At 36.3% G+C, this 21,484-nt stretch overlaps 1 protein-coding gene across 1 annotated transcript in view; it reads right to left on the reverse strand.

The window, feature by feature from the left end:
* Positions 1-5,604: 5,604 nt before the first annotated feature.
* The window catches only part of LOC122790044 (gamma-aminobutyric acid receptor subunit beta-4), a 1,529,477-nt gene continuing 1,513,597 nt past the window's right edge, over positions 5,605-21,484 (reverse strand). The window contains exon 9 of the mRNA XM_044057608.1: positions 5,605-17,027. Coding sequence (XP_043913543.1) covers positions 16,674-17,027 — 354 coding nt within the window. The 3' untranslated portion in view covers positions 5,605-16,673. The remainder of the gene's footprint in view (positions 17,028-21,484) is intronic.

Here is a 21,484-nt window from a genome sequence, read left to right on the forward strand (position 1 = left end):
ATGAGTTTGTACATTATCTTGGACCTCTAAATGACATTTCAACTTTTTTCTTGACTAAAGCAACATTTTAAATAATTGTCATCTTTGCTTTGGTTAGTATATGTTACCCACAAAGAGAACAAGAATGGAACATTTTTATTTTTGTTTTGGCATACGGATATGTCATGGGCCAGATAAGTAACCCGATTGGGTATTCTATATTACAACACCATCATTTAGTAGGACATTTCTTATAAAACAATGTTAACCATATTGTCCCTAAAGTGTTTTCATGTTCCTTGGGTAAATCAATGACCTGTATGATGTTTGGATTTGAAGTCCAATTAAGAAAGTAATTAACATAATACATTAATGATCTACTTGTTGCAACAAGCATAAACAAACAGCATAGAAAACAGGTCCTTGTTCAATTAATAGGGCTCTTTTCCATGCTCCTCTTTGCACATCACAGCATGGTTAAGAGATTATCTTAACTGGCACTTGCAAGCCCCAATATAATGGACAAAATTACCATTGTTTTTCCTTAAATTTTTGCATTTTAATATAATTTGTCACATCTGGCTCAAATGCCGGCCACTGGTTCATCATGTTGAATGCATGAGTCATGCTGCCCTAAATCCAATTAACTAAAACACTCACACCAAATTTCACAGATGCGCCAAGGTGTCCCAAATGCTAGGGACATTTATGCTTGTTTCAGCATCAGTTAATTTAACACACACCATTTTGACTGCTAATTTGGTGTGAAACTACAATGCCCATTTGGTTTATAATTTATTCTGTAGGGAAAATAAACAGGCAGGGAGCTCTAAAGGCTTCCCTGTGCACAGTTCACAAAGGAGGTGAAGAAAGGACCCTTAATATTATCAACCTATATTTTAATTACGGGAACTTTTTTCTCACCATAACTAGTGTACAAAATAGGTTCTAATAATGGTAGAGTGTAATTTTATGGCACATATTGTTGACATACTTTTTAAACAAATATCTCAGTCAATAATAATGAACTATGAACTAATGGCTTGGGCTAGTGACATCTGCTATGGCTCCAGAGAGAGAACCTCAATGCATTTCTGTTGTTCATGTGGATTATTTATAAGGAAGTTTTGTCTATGCAACTGTTGCTCATATGGATTATTTATAAGGAAGTTTTGTCTATGCAACTGTTGTTCATATGGATTATTTATAAGGAAGTTTTTTTCTATGCAATAATAATACAAACAATTGATTGGCTGTTGGTTGTGATGACACTCACTGACATCACCATAGCTGAAAATAAAATGCTTGTAATCTTGTTATTGTGTATAGTGTGAATGCATTTCGTACAAGGAAAAAGGAACTCCTGGGTGTACTATACTATAGAATATATAGAATATCAGTTCTTCTCAGGTGCATGAGGCACTCTGCTTCACCTCATCCTTTACATGCCATTTTATTTATATCAGTACTCCATGTTATAGCACACGTTGCAGGGTATTACTCCTTAGCTGCAAAATTACTACCACTGACGTGGGAGATGGTCTAGTGTTAAGAATAAAACAGGTTATGAGTAAATGGCATGGATTCAGGGGTGATTTTGGCAATATGCCGCTGCAAAAGCAGGTAGTGACAAGACAGGTACTTATGCTTGGAATGCAGCAAAATGATACATTTACTATCAGGTAAACAGGAGTCATGGTTTATCTTCTTAACTCAGATATTATAAAGGCAAATGATAATGCACTTTAAATGTGTGCGGAAATAAGCCCTAGTGACTTTATTGCAAGCCTTGTGTTCTTGTTATGCCATACCTTTCAAAAATGTCATAATTGTAACAGCAAGCTTTAAGGTATACTCTATCATCAGATATCTTCACCAGTACCATCTCAGGCAGTTAAATATGGCTCACTGTATGGGTGACAAATACTTAGGCTATATTATAATTTAGAATTGATACAATCCCTGTTTTTTATAGTTTATGAACAATGAACATTCGTCTTGAGTGTGTACAATTCATGTGATCAGGAAAAAAAAATCTGTCTTAAAGTAACCGTGACTTCCTTCATTTTAGGGTAAAGTAGGAAATTAGAATTAGAATTATTGTGCAGGTTGTTAGTATGTTTCATCCAGGTTGTTGTAGTCACAGGTGACATCGCTAGTATAGTAGCAATCTGAATGTTTGCCACCTCATAATGTTCTAGAAATTATGGCAGTCCAGTATTATAACATGCAAAAGCATGTATTGATATGATAGGTCTACTGTCAGTAACTGCAATACATCATCTAAAGTGTCCATTTTTGGGCACTGGTATTATGAAGGGTGGTGTTTGACTGTCACCAGTAACCATGAAAATGAAGCCACATTTAGTTTAGTTAAGTATTTCACAGTGCTAGTACATAGGCAAATTCTCATGTGGAACATAATCATGGCATGTATTTATTTCTTTACACAGGACTGTTCCTCTGCTACTTCTTCACTCAGTAATGAAGTCTTTATGTTCACTGGCAACCTCCATTGCAAACATCATAATCTGAATCAAATTCATCTTTTTACCAATACTTCACAACAAAGAACAAACAGAAAGAAAGCATTTAGGAAACAGAAATTAAATATCATCCAAAGCCCACTGTCTTTTTACAAGAATGTATCTGAAATTTATTTTTTATTAACCTTGCTATGCACAGAGATGTTGCAGTATTTCAAATACTTCATTTCATCCAGTTCATTGTTTTACATGTCATAAAAAAAAAAAAGAAAAAGTTCTGCCATCCTGCTGGGGCTGGCGGAAAATCCATTCCAGATGCAACTCCCACATTACAGCAGGCACAAACCAGGAAAATGTTCCAGTTTCACAACCTTCTTTGTTGCTGAAAGTGGCAGTATTACTGCAAATATGTATCACAGTAAAGAATCTTTTGTTTTAATATTCCTGGGTACAAAAGACTAAAAACGCTTTCTTAGTAAACACCCTGAAATATTTCAAAATTATTATAAATATTTTATTTTTTTCCAAATCATTCAAGTAGATAATGTAACCTTAAACTTTCAGAGGCAGCTGTTTATTACACTACTAACCATGGTTTCAGCAGAGATACATCTATCTGCAAACTGTATTTAAACATGGTAAGAGAGAACATATGGAAAGTGAAATACTAAATGCAATTTAGACATTTTCTATATTGTCAAAAGTCTATCTTCTTTATAACAGGTTATCCAACATGCTCTTAAATATAAGTGGGAGTACGATGGATTTATCTACAATGGAAAGACTGCATAAATCCAGAAATGTTTTAGTTTTCAAATGTCTTCTGGAAATATAATTATCAGGTAATCTGTAGGCAATCTGTAGGCACATTTATGCTTATTTCAGCACCAGTTAATTTAACACACACACTGTTTTGATTGCTAATTTGGTGCGAAACTGCAACACTCTCTTGGTTTATAATTTCTTTCACTGTCTTGTAGAAAGACTGGGCAGGGAGAAAGAAAACACAATAGCTGTTATGTCAAGGGAAAAAGAAAACATTGTCACTGTTGTTCGTATCCACTTTTCATAAATTCAATACACGGACACCACCTACATTTTTGCATGTGTAAAAAAAATTAACACTTTCATTTTGAACACTCTTAAAAAAGTTGATTTACACATTACATTAGTTTGGCACTGATATCAGTTTTGTTAAGAAACATTTAATATTGAGGACAGTCTGTACATAAAAATCTGTAAACCTGTGCAAGTCTCACTTAGATTCAATATCTTCCAAAAACTGTTGCAGCAAAGAAGAAGGGAATAGAAAATATAAATGCAGTTTTTGGAAGGATGCGGGGAAATAAAGAAATACACAGCTGATCCTTTTCTGCTGTGACCACTTCCTTTGCAGAATTCGTAATGATGAATGGCTGTCCAGTGCAGAAAGTGGTAACAGAAGTAAAGGCCCTCCAATCAGTTACCTCGTATCAAAAGAGTGTGCCAAGGAGGCTCTCTTGAACTGGGTGTCTTTGTTTTTTCATAATATCATTCACGTCTACATCACTACACTAAAAGCAACAAAACAAAGTCTACTCTATTCTTCTGATAGCATTTTCCCAGAAGTAAGACTGTGGTTTGTAGATCAGAATTAATTTATACATTTAAAAATGGTTAGCATAACGTACAATAATGGTGCATTTCTGTTTGTATTTACTTCAAACAATGAACAATGAGAAAAACTTTGAAATAAGAAAACAGACTCCTGCCTAAAAGCAACAAAAACAAAAAGACTCCCTGTTCTTTTCTCTGCTTGTTGAAAACATACTGTGTAGTTGAATAGCTGCCCCATTTGTATTGGTGAATGTGGAGCAACTTGTTTTATGGGGATCTAGAGATGACTGCTACAAATGTACTGCAGCTCGGCCTCAGTAACATAATTCCTGAAAACACTAATATATTCTCTGATTCATTTTAAAGGCATGCTGTAAGAGATTTCAGAACATTCTTTATCTGTAAACATTTCAAATGTTTCCTATACAGTACAGTGAAAACTTTTTGAAGGTACCTCGGAGTAAGGCTCTCACTGACAAGGGGCATTTAAAATGGCTATTAGTTCCCTTTTTCCTAATAAAATATGTCTACTTATGCAGAATGCTTCTGCATAATTCATACAAATGGCCTACAAAACAACGTTCTTCAACAGCTGGATGTCAGATGTTGTTTAGCATTTTGGATTTATGCCAAGAAATGTTTACTTGTATACTGATAGGATGTGTTTCATACTTGTGCATGCAGTCAAAGTTGATACTTTTTGTGGATATGCTTTGCATTTACTTGGAAATTTGCGTACTTTTATCAGTTTCTGTAATTCAGGAAATCTGTGCTAATCCCAAAGGCCTGGAGAGTATATAGTGGCGGAATTCTAATATATGATAAGATGTTCTTTTGGGATTGTAAAGAAGCTTCTGTATTTTAATGTTTATCGTAAGAGATAGGAATATGATTTACTCTCACTGGAGACATAAATTGTAGAAATCATGTAAGTGAAAACTGATGTTCTCCACAATATCAGCATTTGAAAAAGTTCCAGTTGTTCTTTTTTTCTTTCAATAACAAGGCTGTCTGTTGCTTCATAGGATGGTGGGCTACGCTCTGCTCATTAAATATGATTAGATTCAATATTACCACATCTTGCAGAAAGTTAACACATTCTGTCGTAGGCAGTGTGGGAATAACATTACCAGATTGGCTAAAAGAAATGCATCTTTATGCAAATGAATTCATGCAACTGCTTAGAAAAACATTTCATACACATGTCAATATCCGTAAATAGTGGGACAGTATGCCAGTTTTATGCAGAAGTTGCAAAATACTGCCCAGCTGTGGCAGAAATATGATCCTTTTGCAACATGAAAGGGAAGCATACCTCTCAACCTCTTAGAGCAAGAAATCTGGACAAAGCCTTAAATAATGGGGGGACAAAGGCCCAAAAATAGGGACACTTTTTAAATACTGCACTTACAAACTTAGAAAGTTGATAGAATAATAGGTATTGCATTCGCTTGAATTTTTTGAAGGGTATGAAGTCCGAAGCTCAAATGTCTGTCTTTATTTTCAGACTTCAACCATCAATGATTTGCCAGAAAACCACGATTTTATGAGAAACAAACCAAAAATATCAGGCAAAAATCTGGACATTCTGAAAAAATCTGTACAGTTGAGAGGTGTGAAGCATGAATGTAAGGAAAGAAATTCAAATGTCTTTCAGAATGCTGCTAGGAATACGTTTGTAACACAGTTCAGGTAAAATAGCAGTATAATGACATCGTCTTAGGGAAACTGCAACATTATAGAGCATACTACATGTAACACACAACCTTATGGAAAGGCATTTATGGAATGGACACTGGTTATTTGGTGCTGGCACAAAACAGAGGCTTTGCAGCATATGTAATGAATGCAAATGCCAACTCATTTATCAAACAGCTTCAGAGAGAGAAATTAAAAAAAAAAAATCCATGGATGGGAGAACATAGATGTTGACAATGGAGAAAAAAAATACCCTGCATTGCATAAGAAACAAGAGCACAGCACAAAATATGTAAAACCCTAGATAATGCAATATATATTTTTTAAAACCCTAAAAGCAAATTTCACTCTTACCTGATCGAATGCATAATACAGGGTTCCCCACCCCTATCTAACAATTTAACTTCATCTCTCTTTCTAAATGAAGAATTTAATTAATAATATACATATGTACATGATTGTTTTCCTTTTAATCCTCATACTTAGATATTCTTGAATTATTTCTTTCATCTCTTAATTCATTTTTTCTTGAACTGTTATATTCCATGCTAAGTAAGAAACAGTCTCACTTTCTACAAATTTTCCTTAATTTCCTTCTCATCACGACATGCCATTATAGCGTGTGGCAGGTCTAGTATTACATTACTGTCCATAACAGCACTAAACAAGAGAGGAAACATTTGGCCATATCACCCATTATACTTTCTATAAAGTGTTCCCAAAGAATTCAAACGTGCATTGTGCATTTGATAGTTATAGTGTTATGATGCTTTTCCCCCTGTATTACTCCAATTATTTTATGGGCAATCCTTAATAAAAGGATAGATAAACTTTGTTAAGGACATGCTTACAAAGCTAGCATTCTCCCTAGGTGATGTCACAGCACGGAAGAGTGCAGGGCTATACCCACAGGTTGAATGTGTCAGGGGGTATCCGTTAATGGTATAACCAGAAATAATGTTTTATGAAGAATTTATTAAAATAAACGCCAGTTTTGCTTTTCTACTGATATGGTGGAAGCAGCATCACGACTCTTTTGATATCACCTGTGTTGGTGCAAAAGGTACATCCCAAACTGCTCTACGGCACTTTAATATCAAACTGAGATGGGATTACATCATTTCCTGGCCACTGCTACCTTTTATAAGGGCCATCATAGCTAACAGGTAACTTAATTATAAGCTTATATAATACAGAACCCTTCCAAACACAGTCTATGGCACTTTAATATCAAACTGAGATGGAATTACATCATTTCCTGGCCACTGCTACCTTTTATAAGGACCATCATAGCTAACAGGTAACTTAATTATAAGCTTATATAATACAGAACCCTTCCAACCACAGTCTATGGCACTTTAATATCAAACTGAGATGGAATTACATCATTTCCTGGCCACGGCTACCTTTTATAAGGACCATCATAGTTAACAGGTAACTTAATTATAAGCTATATAATACAGAACCCTTCCAACCACAGTCTACGGCACTTTAATATCAAACTGAGATGGAATTAAATCATTTCCTGGCCACGGCTACCTTTTATAAGGACCATCATAGTTAACAGGTAACTTAATTATAAGCTATATAATACAGAACCCTTCCAACCACAGTCTATGGCACTTTAATATCAAACTGAGATGGAATTACATCATTTCCTGGCCACGGCTACCTTTTATAAGGACCATCATAGTTAACAGGTAACTTAATTATAAGCTTATATAATACAGAACCCTTCCAACCACAGTCTACGGCACTTTAATATCAAACTGAGATGGAATTAAATCATTTCCTGGCCACGGCTACCTTTTATAAGGGCCATCATAGTTAACAGGTAACTTAATTATAAGCTATATAATACAGAATCCTTCCAACCACAGTCTATGGCACTTTAATATCAAACTGAGATGGGATTAAATCATTTCCTGGCCACTGCTACCTTTTATAAGGACCATCATAGCTAACAGGTAACTTAATTATAAGCTTATATAATACAGAACCCTTCCAACCACAGTCTATGGCACTTTAATATCAAACTGAGATGGGATTAAATCATTTCCTGGCCACTGCTACCTTTTATAAGGGCCATCATAGTTAACAGGTAACTTAATTATAAGCTTATATAATACAGAACCCTTCCAACCACAGTCTATGGCACTTTAATATCAAACTGAGATGGAATTAAATCATTTCCTGGCCACTGCTACCTTTTATAAGGACCATCATAGTTAACAGGTAACTTAATTATAAGCTTATATAATAGAGAACCCTTCCAACCACAGTCTATGGCACTTTAATATCAAACTGAGATGGAATTAAATCATTTCCTGGCCACTGCTACCTTTTATAAGGACCATCATAGTTAACAGGTAACTTAATTATAAGCTTATATAATACAGAACCCTTCCAAACACAGTCTTCCCTTTACTTCATGGCAGTGCACACTGGATCCACTTCCATTTCCTTGAGCTACATAATTTCCTTCCTGTGCCTTTATTAACTGCCTGCAGCAGCTCTTTAGTAACTGCAACATTTTCTGTTAAGTCATCATGGAACACTTGCCCTTCTTTTGGTTGCACATTTTTAAAACATTCATCTTTGTGGTCTTTATCTTCAAATGTCCCCACAATTCACACACCCAACCTTAACATTTTTTCTGCCTTTCCTCTCCTGTTCCTTGACTCATTTTTTCATTTCCCCTATCTTAAGCATTATATTACTTATCATAAAATCATTTCATAGCATTTCACGTCTTCATTCTACCTTTTTTTTACTGCCTACCTTTACTGCATAACATTTCTGTTAATGGATATTGCTATCCAAAACTATCAAAGGAAATCTGTTATTATTTTCTTCTCCCAAATCTTGCATATTTCATTAGAGCAACTTCCTTTTAATAGTGCCCTAGAAGTCAGCTGTGTTATATAACTGTAAAACCCTTAGTAACAATTTATGGCTCATAAAACCCTTACTAATATACTACCACTGAAAAATGATCAATATCAGAAAACATGGAGTCCGTTTAAATGAAAGTGCCTTATCTTCCTTCTCCATTCCTTTTATTACACCATTTTATGCTACCTGTGTGAGCCTCTCGGCTTACATCACACCCCCTCGTCTTCAAATATGAATAGACAGATTCCAATTCCATATATTTAGAGTGGGATTCCAAAAGGAGTTACTGCAAGTATAGCATCCTATACCAGACATTAACTTCATGTCCAGTTCTAGAAATAGGTTTCTTGGATTCCTTAAGCCATGTATGCAGATGAGGATTATTGAAGCCCTATGTCTGATTGCAAAACATGAAGTAGACTGGCAGAACTGTTGACTTTAAGTGTTATAATGGTGTTGAAAGACAGTGTTAACTATATAAGTTAAAGTGAATGAGCTGTCACAGTGTAAGTGGTTCTGTACCTGTATGCTAGTACAGATACTGCAGGCCTTACATGGTGGAAAGGCCAGACGCCTCCTACAGTACATGCTTCAACATACAGCTGGAGCCATAAACAAAGTTCTGAGCAGGTTGTCAAGTGAGCAAGGACAGCATACACGCAGAGTTGTTGTTTTTCAAGTAGTGTCCCCTCAGGACACAGGTGAAAACTCAAAGGTTTAATGTCAGGCAGCTGGTCCCAGTAGAACAGCCACATATCATGCCCTCTCTGCACTTTCCAATGTCATAATTCATACATGGCATATTTTTTTAAATATATTACCTAAGCAAAAGCCGTAACCCCCTACCAACTCCTACTCTATTAAATCATTACAGATGTTTTTTTCTTTGTGAAGGGTTACAAAGTCATCTTTCTTAGACATCAATTCTTATATTCTAGAAGGGCCTGGTTCCTTTCTTTTATCAATCAACTGACCCCTTTCCTCTTGCCTCAGTTTTTCATTTGTCCTCTTTATTTTTATTTACTACATGCTTTTCATCTAAGAATGTTACTTCAGCCTTTCATCATATTATTCATTCTCTTTTTATGATTAAAATATATTTGCTCATTTTACTTATATCACTCATGCATACTTACACGAGACATTGTTTGTCTAAATTTGTTAGATTTCCAAATGTTGTAGTGATGTGTGGAGGTTCAAATGTGGTGTTCAGAAGTATACTACAAATCTGTAGTATCTCAAAGTTAAAGCAATATAATATGTCTATAACTCTCTAAGTTGGTGCAATCTCAAAATGTGATTAATAAAATAATGGGTTCTATCTAGGTGCAGGGGTGCACAGGGAGTTGATCCCCTGGAAAGATTGCTTTGTACTAGTCTATGCTGTTCACAATTAAGCGAGGCTAATTTTACTCAAAGTATGTGCTTTCAATGTTATATGTATATATTCAACTAGTTTTGTGCAGTTATTATGTATTGTGTTTAGTGTAGTTCATTGTCAATATACAGTAATGAACTCTCATATTAGGTGTTTGATATACCATTTCTGTACTGCTGTATAATATAGTTGTACAAACTGGGGTCCCTGTTTATCCTTCTGGTTATTCCACAAACACAAAAAGCACAAATGTATATTTTTCCTCTCATTGTTAGCTTTTGACTAAAAGGCATTCAGATGTTCAGGACATCCACATTATGAATTCATTTCAGGACTGAAAAAGGTCCAGCTGTCCATTTCTAGTTACAAAGTAGCTGAAGACGTATCACTGCTCCATTCATGTCCCATAGTTGTAACTTAATCTTCCAATACCATCTGCTCAATCAGTTAATGGATAAGAGATAAAAGTGTTATTAGCTCATACATCACATTTTAAATTGGTTTACCATGCTATGCATATTCACATCTGCAGTGTAACATTTCAAGTCACAGGAGATGGCTTATCTTATTAATGTAAAACTGTATTATAGTTGCAAAAAATGTGCTACTTGTAATGTGTTCAAAAACCTAACAATGCCATAGTCATAAATCATATGTTATAAACTGCTTTTTGTCCTACATACATCACTATAAACCGATGCAAATTCTTAAAATGTAATGAAATAAATATGATATCTAGAATGATAAAATATCTGTGGGAGAACATCTTGCACTGACTTGTAATGACGTCACTCTCCAGATTTATTCATTTGGCTGATTTTAAACCCTGAGCTCCACCTCTCTGAATAATTTCCGTGTTTTATAGTATTGTCTGTCACAAGTGTCACTCACCACATTGTTTCTTTTGTCTCTTCATAGTCATCATGTGCTTTCTCTTTTTTTCCCTTACTAAGCTGTCCTGCTTCCCCTTTTGCATGGCATGGTGGACACATCTACTTAATATGTATCTGCGATTGACTTGCCAATCTCAGCCTTCTTCCAGCCTGATTCATTTAAAACATTGGTTATGTCCCATGCTTTGGCTCATTCTCCTCAGCTGTCTTGAGCTGACTTATTAGTTTCAATGAATAGGTATGTCCTCAGTTAACAATATTCATTCCTCCTGATCCACATATGAGATATCCAAAGATAATTGGTTGAGGCACCATTTTCTCAGTCAAATACTACTTTGGTTATTCAATGCTGCTCTTTGCCACTTCATCCAACATGTAGTAGACAAGCAAAACATTGCCCACCCAGATAAACAGCAGCATAATTTCTCCCATGTCCTGGGTTAATCTCCCATAGTGTGTATAAATACTATCCTATGGCTACTCTGCAAACACACTATAGCATTAATGGTATAAGAAAGTAAAGAATCTAGGTAACCTGCTGGTTGTCTTTTACTGGCAATTGGCATGTTTATAACTGAGTGATTATCAATGCCCCATAACTTAGACAATAACTTTCCTAAACTTGTAATAGAAGAGTAAAGCCTAGATAGAGTAGTCATCACTCTATCCTAGTAGTAGAAAAGCATGATTAAGAATTTTGCACACTAGCACACATGACCAAACGTAGAGACAGAGATGAAAGAGAATAGGATGAGTTGATATATAAGTATGTAAGAAGATGGTTAAATGCAAACAACTATAAAGTGGAAGTGTCAAGCAAGTGTACCATGCCGCACACTGAAGATAAAACATGGTGCCCTGGTCTAAAGACAAGTTTCTTAGCCTTCTCCATCCATAAAAAGGAGAAAGAGGAATGCTTTTGTGAAAATAATCATTAGAAACATGAGAAAATGAAAACATTAATAGTGGAGTTGAAAACAATAGATTGTAACTAGAATACTTTTACTGTGATCACTTTTAAGATGTGAATGAGGCCATTGCCAATAATTTTATAGGATAAACTTCAGACAGTATAAGAACCCATTGAAAACACAATAGTTTTAAGGGCAGTACTGCATTATATTAAAGGAGGTATCACAGAATTAAATGACATCACCTAATCATTTACATCAAAGTAGCCATACGTACAGAGTAACACCATACTAAGACATGGGTCCTTGAAAAGAGGATAGTTGTCCATGTGCATAAAGATAATGGGGAGAAAAGGGACATACAACTGTGAAAAATTAAAATGACCACGGAACAGTAATTGTCTTAACTAAGTGTGATAATCAAAATAAAACTGTAAACCACATAGCTGTTAGGGGGGAAATATTGAATAAGGGTAGCCAGAAGAAGAAGAGCAGCAGAAGGAGCATAAAGGATCCAAAACAGAGAAAGACAGGAAATTGTACCTCTTGATATACAAATAAGAAAGGGCGGCTGTCAGTAGAGCAAATGGTGAAACCACAGCATGGCTGCATAGTGCTACTGGCATAGTTCAATGGGAGTTTATTTTCACATCTCAGAAGGAAAGAGGTGGAAATGATGCCTGCCTTTCAGCTATCAGGGAGATTATTTGTGAGGCAACTGTTATGTCTTTTTAGGTTGTTTCTGTTTACTCATAGTTGAGCAACAGCTGAGTTAGTACATACAAATGAGATGGCATGGGAAACAAAGCCTCCAGAAATGAGTAGAATGTATTGTGTAGCAGAGCTATACAAGCTAATCAGTGGTAAATGAACTGCTAGTGCTTTGGGAGGTCCACAGGTGAGTATATATAAGGAAAGCAGTTATTTCGCCTAATTAGATAATAGTAAAATGTAGGAAATACAGGAAAACAACGCAGCTGGAAATACAAAAAAGAAACAAAATGCAGACTGCAGAAAGCCAAAGTAAATAACTCCACAAGGGATTGGTAGTATGTGTCTATATCTTTAGAAATGATACTACAGAATGCTTGGAAGGAAAATTATATACTGCTTGCAAATAATACAGCAATATATTACTGCTGATGCACAATACATCATGAAGTTATAGGAATTATAAAGAATTTGAGTTTATAATAACAAGGAGAGCATTTCAAACATAGTGCAAATACGTGAAGGGTCACATATTTGTGAATCCCCAATTAAGAAGAGATGAGTGCTGTGACAGAGCGAGTGACGAAAATATCATAAATGAAAAGGTACATAGGTATGCTGATGTCAAATAACCCAGCAACATGCTAGCAATCAGAGAAGGCAATTTAGAAAGTTTAAGAATTGTGGATGCATAGTAGATACAGTAAAACATTATCTCGCTATTCACAGCTTAAAAAGAAAACATGGATTATTCTGTGTCAAGTACTAGGAGAAGTAATCACCACTAATACATAGACAGGATGGAGGCATTCCATAGGAGGAAGCCTTAAATGTGGAAAAACTGTACCGCTAAACAAAGTGAGGGAGAATAAATGTGTTTTAGATCCACACTCCAAAGGATGGAAATTCAGTAATTTTACTCTTTGTAGTTAAGCCATTAAGAGGAACATGTTAAATTTTCGGATAAAAACACAGAAGAACAGGCATGTTTTCAGTGGGACATTAATGTTTAATAAATGCTTCAGGTGTGCTACAGATGATAATGTGAGTTATTTTCAATGAAGCATTTGTAGCAATGAATCACTTTGTCAGAGAAACTGTGCATCTTTCTCATGCAGTTTAGCCATAGTGATATAACTGGACAATGGACCAAAAAGATAGAATCCTTCTGAAAAAAGACCTAAAGAGATAATATGATGATGTACAAGAGAGGACAGTGCAAAGACTTTTCCCCACTCTATTTGTCTTGCAACATGGGGTTACCTCCCTGAGGACAGTGTTGGCACAAAGTATTTATACAGTTTAAGAATACATGTGACACAGTAATTCTTGCAAGATATAGGAAACTACATTTTTCTTCAAAACTAGGAATGGCAACTCATCTAATAGGTGCACTGCAGAAATGACCAGTTGAGTTTTAGCTGCTGTTAATGTATCCATATTGGTATGCAGATACAGATGACTATTTGCTATTATTTTCAACTGCACGCCTGTGACAAGGACAGGTTTATAGTGACAGCAAATATCTTCTTTAAGACCAGCAGTATATCCAAAAACCAGTCTGTAAAGTCAAATATTATATATCTTGATCTTATGGATATTTGCAAGCTCTTTTTTTCTCTCATAAAGTGAGGTGGTATATTTAATAGAATGTGCAAATAATTGATTCTGAAAAAAAATGAATAATTTCAAAAACTGAACCTTCTTCATTAAAGTAAGTTTAGTCTGACTGAAAAACAATAGCTGTGTACAGTCCACCTAAGATTAAGACAAAGCAAGTTTATCTAATTAACTACAGATCGCTTCTTTACTTTAATTTCCATGGTATTCTGAAAAATACTCCTATCGATAGATGGAATAAAGTTCAAGATGATCTCCTGCATGAAAAAAAATGTCTAATGTTCAGGCACCAAGTGAAAAAAAAATCAAAATGCATTATAGTGTCATGTTTTTTTTTTTTCTTTTTAAATTTGTTTACTCTTGTGTAGTCTTACAGGTGATTAAGAGGGTGTGGGAATGGCAGTCAGGGAAGATTTAAATGTTTCAGCAATTTATGTGTCACTGTTTGATAAACTTATATTTGAGCTGGCATACATTTTTTCAGCACTGATTATCTTCTTGAATTCCATTTGATCAAGACTGATACACTGAATTGGCTGAATAGACTTCAGTATCTAGTCTGTCATAAACAGAAGCACATCCCTGTAATAGGATGATAATGGATCATGATAAAATGAATATCAGAAGAAAAATCACAGTTAATTGTTGAACAACACAGTCATGAATCCTCCTTAGAGCACCTTACAAACACAATCACCTGGATGGTTTTGCAGGGACCTGGTCTCCTTCACTATTAATGTATAAATGTCATTCTCCAGCCTTGGTGTGGACTTTAGAGCTAAGGCAACAGAGTGCAATATATGTATGTGCATACAGTGAGTATCCGCCAGTGAAGCCGTCCATGTAGCATTAGCAATGATATGCTCATGTGCATAACTGTGTAGTTAAGATTATTTCTGATCACAAGTATTACAAAACAGGAGTGGTACTGTAGCTTCTTAAAACAGGTAAACCTGAGAGATACAGATTAAAAATATCCTGCAAATACTGATTGTATCATATGAATAGCTACTCGGTATTGTTGCTAAGCCAGCATGTAGACACTCCAGACTTAAACACTATACTATGACATTGTTAAACAACCATGATGACTAGAAAGTAAGTTACCTTAACTACCTTGTCTGCACTATAAAGGGCTTTTAGGGTTTGTAATAAAGAATGTGTGCCCCATTGTTAAAAAAATTCACTTGTGTTTTCTGCTTTGTTTGTTGATTTGTTTCTTTTTTTTGTCTTGGGGCAATTTTATTAACTCATGACTATTAATACACAGTGATGCACAAAAGTGGACTTACATATGTAAATAGCTAGGATTAAAAAGAAACGAACCCCAAAAGAAATTTTTCATGGTCATAGATAAGCAACCAAGCATCTTCATTTTGGTTAGTAACAAACTTTGGGCACATTCTGAACAGTTTATATTCATTAATGCATATTACAATGAATACTGTCCTTTCCAACATATGAGTTAGGCTCCCAATCATTCATGCTAAAAGCTCGTGCTTTACAAACCAATTCAAGTCAATGGGAACAACTCTAATAACTTAGGTAATGAAGCCTTCATAAATATGAATGCCTAATTATCTTCCTTTAATCCATGTGAAGGCAGAGTGAAGGTGGCAGGTGCCAAACTCTTAGAAATTCTCATTCAGGCATGTCCAAAAGAAATGTAAAACTGATGGTGCAATGATACATTGGGTGAGTGCATACCCACTGCTTCCAAGTTAAAGAGTTGTCCAGATAACAGCTGAAAGACTCCCATTGCTCATAGTGACCTATAAACTCAATAACTGTTTTCAATTTGTCAGGACTGTTGCCACAATAGGATTTAAGGATTTTGATTTTTTTCCCAAGAAATGGAAATGACCAATCCTTTAGTTATTGAATTTCTCTGGATTTGCACGATATGTTACACTGAAGAAGAAAAGGAAAATGCCCTGCTCTTCTACTGAGAGCACAGATGTGAAAATGTGGTCTTGTTCTTCTTGTGTGTCCTTTCTGGCATTAACTCTGGTAAGATTTGCTTGCTGCAGCTGGCGTACATGAATTTGAACATATTGTAGCAGTGAGTCGGACACATCAGTACAGTGGCAAGATAAGAGGACATGAGAAAAGAGATATTAAAGATCGCATGAGGCATCATTGTAGGTCATGGCTCTTGCCCTACATTCCCCCACCCCCCAAGAAATATGGAAAGGTAAAATAAATAAATGGAACCCAAACCATGCATTGCGAGACCAAAGCCAAATCCGGATTCATCCGGAGAAAAGAGAGAGGGAGAGAAAGAGAGCAATAAAAGCTGTAAAAATGCATTAGGTTCCTATGAATATTTACGCTGGACATTCAAATTATCCTTTGCAATTTTTTTTTTTTTTTTTTACATTGTTGAAGTTCTTTACAATTAGTTTTATACACATTCGCAGTTCCGTCTCACTTGAGTTTTGTGCTGCCAAAAAACAGAACAAAACTAAAAGCCACCTCCGTGTTTCTGAAGGAAAGGCCTATGGTGTCAGTTAACATAGTATAACCAATAGATTAAGTTGAAAAATCCAAAGGTAATGGGAAAGATGATCCGTGACCATTTATCGATGGTACTGACATCTGTCAGGTCTGGAATCTTCAATTTCAGCTTGGAAGACCGCCTGCGTAAACGGCAGTTGGCACGGCTGCGGGCAGCACTACGTTCCAGTGTCGGGTGTCCTAGGCCATCCCGAGATGTCAGCTGTTTCCTGAATTGGATTCCTGAGCTGTCAAAGGACATTACAGAGTTGCGGGAGTCACTAACACTGCTAGTGACATCAGAGGGCATGACCTCATTGTTCATCTCCAAGGTCGTTAGAAGGATGTTGCCATAAGGGTCAACCTGGAAGGAAAATATTTTTATTATTATTATTAGTAGTAGTAGTAGTAGTATTACTTGCTTTTTCACTAAAATGCAATTACATAATAATGCATTTTTACTTGTAGACATATTTTATTTATTCTGATTTGCATTTGGAGTTAATACAATTATTTCTTTTGACAGACCTCAGATACAACAATCCAGCAAATATTGCTACAATATGCACAATCTTTCTAAACTCTGTAATGGAAGATTTAAAATCGAAATCAACTATCTTTGATGGCCAAATCCCTTAACATCTGACTTTGCAAAGAATAATTTATTGCTGTGGTGCAGACAGCCTTTCTGAAATGTTTTTCTTTAAGGAAATGTCATGGATTTTTAGTATATATATCATATTAATTGTGCTTTTACAAGTTTACATGACCCTTACAAACATTTAACTTCTCTGAGACAGATGGCAAAAAAGCATGCAAAGTATGAATGAAATGGAAGAAAAAATGTTTCAGCAGCCAAAAACTGACTCATTTTGAAGGTGCATGTGTTTAATGTGTGGGGTATACGTAATCTGTGTAGAACCCTAGTGGTTATGGGAGTCAACATTTTGAGGTGGGCTTGTATCACACATACCTAGAGTTCATCACAAATAACTAACTATACTGAAACATGACAGTACTTTAGAAAGATATAAACAGTTGAGTAAGGCGAACTCCAAACTATAGCTAGAGATGGGTGAGGCAAGCCTCCAGTGTGTAATTATAAATGGATGAGATATGCTCCAGTGTACAGTTAGAGATAGGTGGGGAATCATCCGGTGTGTAATTATGGATGGGTGAAGCAAACTCCATTGCATTGTTGGAGATGGGTGAACCAAGCTTCAACATGCAGTCACAGATGGGTAATACAACCTATCTAGCAGCAATTACTTGTAAAGTGAAAATTCATAGGTATTTAAGGCTGCCACTGGCTTCTGTAACAAGCCGACAATGGCACAGACTGCCTCTGACTTTTTAACATGCCGTCTTCGGCAATTTTATTAATCCTGGCTTGTGTAACAAGCCGATAAAGTAAAGTGGAAAATTCATAAAAATTAAAGGCTGCCGCTGGCTTCTGTAACAAGCTGACAATGGCACAGACTGCCTCTTGCTTTCTAACAAACCGACCTTGGCAATTGTTTTATTCCTGGCTTGTATAACAAGCCAATAAAGTAAAGTGGGAATTCTCATGTATTAGAGACTGCCGTTGGCTTCCCTAACAAGCCGACTACGGCACAGACAGCCTCTGCCTTTTTTTAACAAGCCGACTACAGCTATTTCATAAATTCTGGCTTGTGGAACAAGCCGATAAGGTAAAGTGGAAGTTTCATAGGTATTAAGGCTGCCACTGGCATCTGTAACAAGCTGACAATGGCACAGACTGCCTCTGGCCTTTTAAACAAGCCAAATACAGCAAATTTTACTATTCCTGGCTTGTATGACAAGCTGATAAGGGAACAGACTGCCTATGACATTATAACAAGCCGACTATGGCAAGTTTATTAATTCCCTATTCTCAGGCAGATCCTACTCTGAGCATAACCATACTCACCTTGTTTTATTTTCCATAACTGGTAATTTGCTCTTGAGTGGGGCCTACTAAGCACTTACTCTGAAGTCTAGTTTTTTTTCTTTCACTCTATTCCTGATTAGCTATTACTGTGTAATTTCACGGTCTTTCTAGCCTGTCCTGACCCAGCACAGTCCTCCTTAGTGTTTGTGTAATTTATAACTGTCTATTGTTGCTATTAAATAGGTAGGAATAACTTTTACTTGTACCCTCTTGTTACCACTAATTCTAGGGACATATAAATCTTGCTGAAAGTGTTTTATTGCCATGCAGCATTTAAATAATTGCTTGACTATGTTTTTCATCTGCTGCTACCAGGGTTAGGTTATTGTGTAACTGCTATTTTTTTAACTTATCTGCCTCTGTGAATGACTAGTTCCATCTGATATACAAGGATATTGCACTGTCAAATTGCTATCTACATATAAGTATAGGTATAATATACTCTGTACTGTTTTATTTGCTATCTACATATAACTATAGGTGACTGTTTTAGTATTATATACCCACTCTTAACTTGCTATGTGCTAACTCATGTTTCTAATAACTTCCTTGTCTCTCTCGCCTCCTTAAGTTCCCTGCTCTACTTGTGCTTCCAGCACTAATCAGTTTGAACCTAAAGGAACCCCTGCAACTAACTGCGACACACCTCTCAGCCTATCTGCCCTACAAACCCTATAACAAGGATACAAGAAAGTATGTGTATTAAGCAACTCCTGCCTGAATTGCCATTATACTAGTGTACCGCTGCTACAGGTGATAATTTATGTACTGAGCTAAGGCAGCCAGCAGCCTCTTCTCCCCCATTTTATACATAAATCACTCTCTCTCTTTCTCCCATCCTCCTTGGAATTCCTCCTTTTGCACAAAGTGCCCACCTTTCCCCTGATTTCTCCATCTGACTCCTTCCTACATCTTCCTGCTTTTTTAGGCCTGTCCACTAGGTGGCACCCTTTACTCAGCCTCACTCCCTTCTCATCCTCTCTATTACCTAGCTTCTTACCCAATTTCTCCTTTTATTCCTGCACTTGCTATCCTATTCTTCTACCTCACTTTGTTCTACTTATTGTCTACTACTACCTTTCCTAGGAACACCTCCCTCTGGCTTTTATCTCATCTGGCTTTGAAAGCTTACCTTCACATATTTAGTCCTACTAATTGTTTTTCCTCTACAACTGCTCCAGTCTCTGTGTCTACCCGCTCCGTTCGCCCTGCGAGCTCACTCCGCTCCCCTCCCTGCCCCCAATTACCACCCGCCCCCAGAGGTCCTACTCTTATACTATCTAACCACACCTCTTCCTCTTCCCATTACCCCTCTCTCCACTTCCTATTGGCCTTCTTCTCTTTCATCTCCTATCCCTAACCACTCCCCTCCATAATCTCCACTCCCTCCTATCTTTACTTACTCCCACCTTACATACTTACATCTACACATATATAGAACAAATAGCCAATCCTTATAAATGGCTAATCCAACCAAACCTCTTCTAATTCTACTCTATTTTACTATTTTACCACTACCACTTCTAACCAGTGCCTATCTACTCTCCTCATATGAGCACCCAATATTTCCACATACTAACTACCCCAACCAACAAACCAACTCTCAACCATTATCACACCTACATGACCATGCAAACATAACATGCTCACCTAGCTACCTACATGCAAAGTATCATAGAACACTTCACATTAAATATAATACACTATATCTCAAAAGAGTGTTACCTCTTTACAGCAAATTCCCTAACCCAAGCTATCAAGTACAACTCCTCACAGTAAAGGACAGTGATATTCATCCTAACCCTGGCCAAACAACAACCCCTATCTCCCTTCACAACCATAATCAATCTTGCAATTATCCCCTTACCAAACCTTCAAACTCTCTCCTACTAGCTCATCTTAATATACGTAGTATCAACAACAAAGTGACTCAACTTCATGCTCTCCTAGAAGTATATTCCTTTGATATTATCTGCCTAACAGAAACATGGCTAAAACCTGTCATCAACGATAATGAAATTATCCCACCTGGATATAATATCCTAAGAGTTGACAGAGTAGCTAAGAAAGGTGGTGGGGTTGCTATTCTATTTAAATCTGGCTTGCAATTAACAACTTACAATTGCAATATATCCCTAGACTCCAATACTGAAATTCTCATCTCTAAACTTGAACTTAACAATGCTAAATCAATCTATTTTACCTGTATGTATTTGCCCCCTGGTAATAACATAGCCACCTTGGAAAATATCCTTTGCTGGCTAATCCAACATCTGCCTCAAGAAACCATAATTCTAGGCGATATAAATTTAGACTGGAATTCCTATAACAGTACTCTTTCTACCACCCACATAAACCTATATGGTTTCTCTCAAACCATTACCTCCCCCACCAGAATAAATAAAGCTAACAAGAAAGCAAGTATATTACACTGGATTCTCACAAACAATCCCACTCACTACTATGAGTCAGGAACCCTCCCCAATGATTTAAGTGACCACTCACTTGCCTACATCATCAGACTAAAAGCAAACAACCCTACTCCAATCTCTATCAAACAAATTAGATCCAAAAAGAAATTTTACCCTAATCTGTTCCAAATAAAACTAAGGGCATGCAATTGGATTCCCTTAAAACAACTTTCATTAGATGAAGCTTTTAATTTCTTTAATTCTGCCTTCCTAGCCATTCTTAATCACCACGCTCTATCCAATCCAGATCTATTAGAATTAAGGCCAAGTCTGCCCCATGGCTTTCTTATGAAACCAAACACAAAATTCATCTCAGAAATAAACATTGGGCCAAATGGAGAAAGACTAAAAACCCTGCTGACCAACAAACCTTTAAACAGCTAAGAAATGACACAAAGA

This window comes from Protopterus annectens, chromosome 15.part0 (genome assembly GCF_019279795.1).
Source record: "Protopterus annectens isolate FY-2018-M chromosome 15.part0, PAN1.0, whole genome shotgun sequence".
Lineage (NCBI taxonomy): Eukaryota > Metazoa > Chordata > Ceratodontiformes > Protopteridae > Protopterus > Protopterus annectens.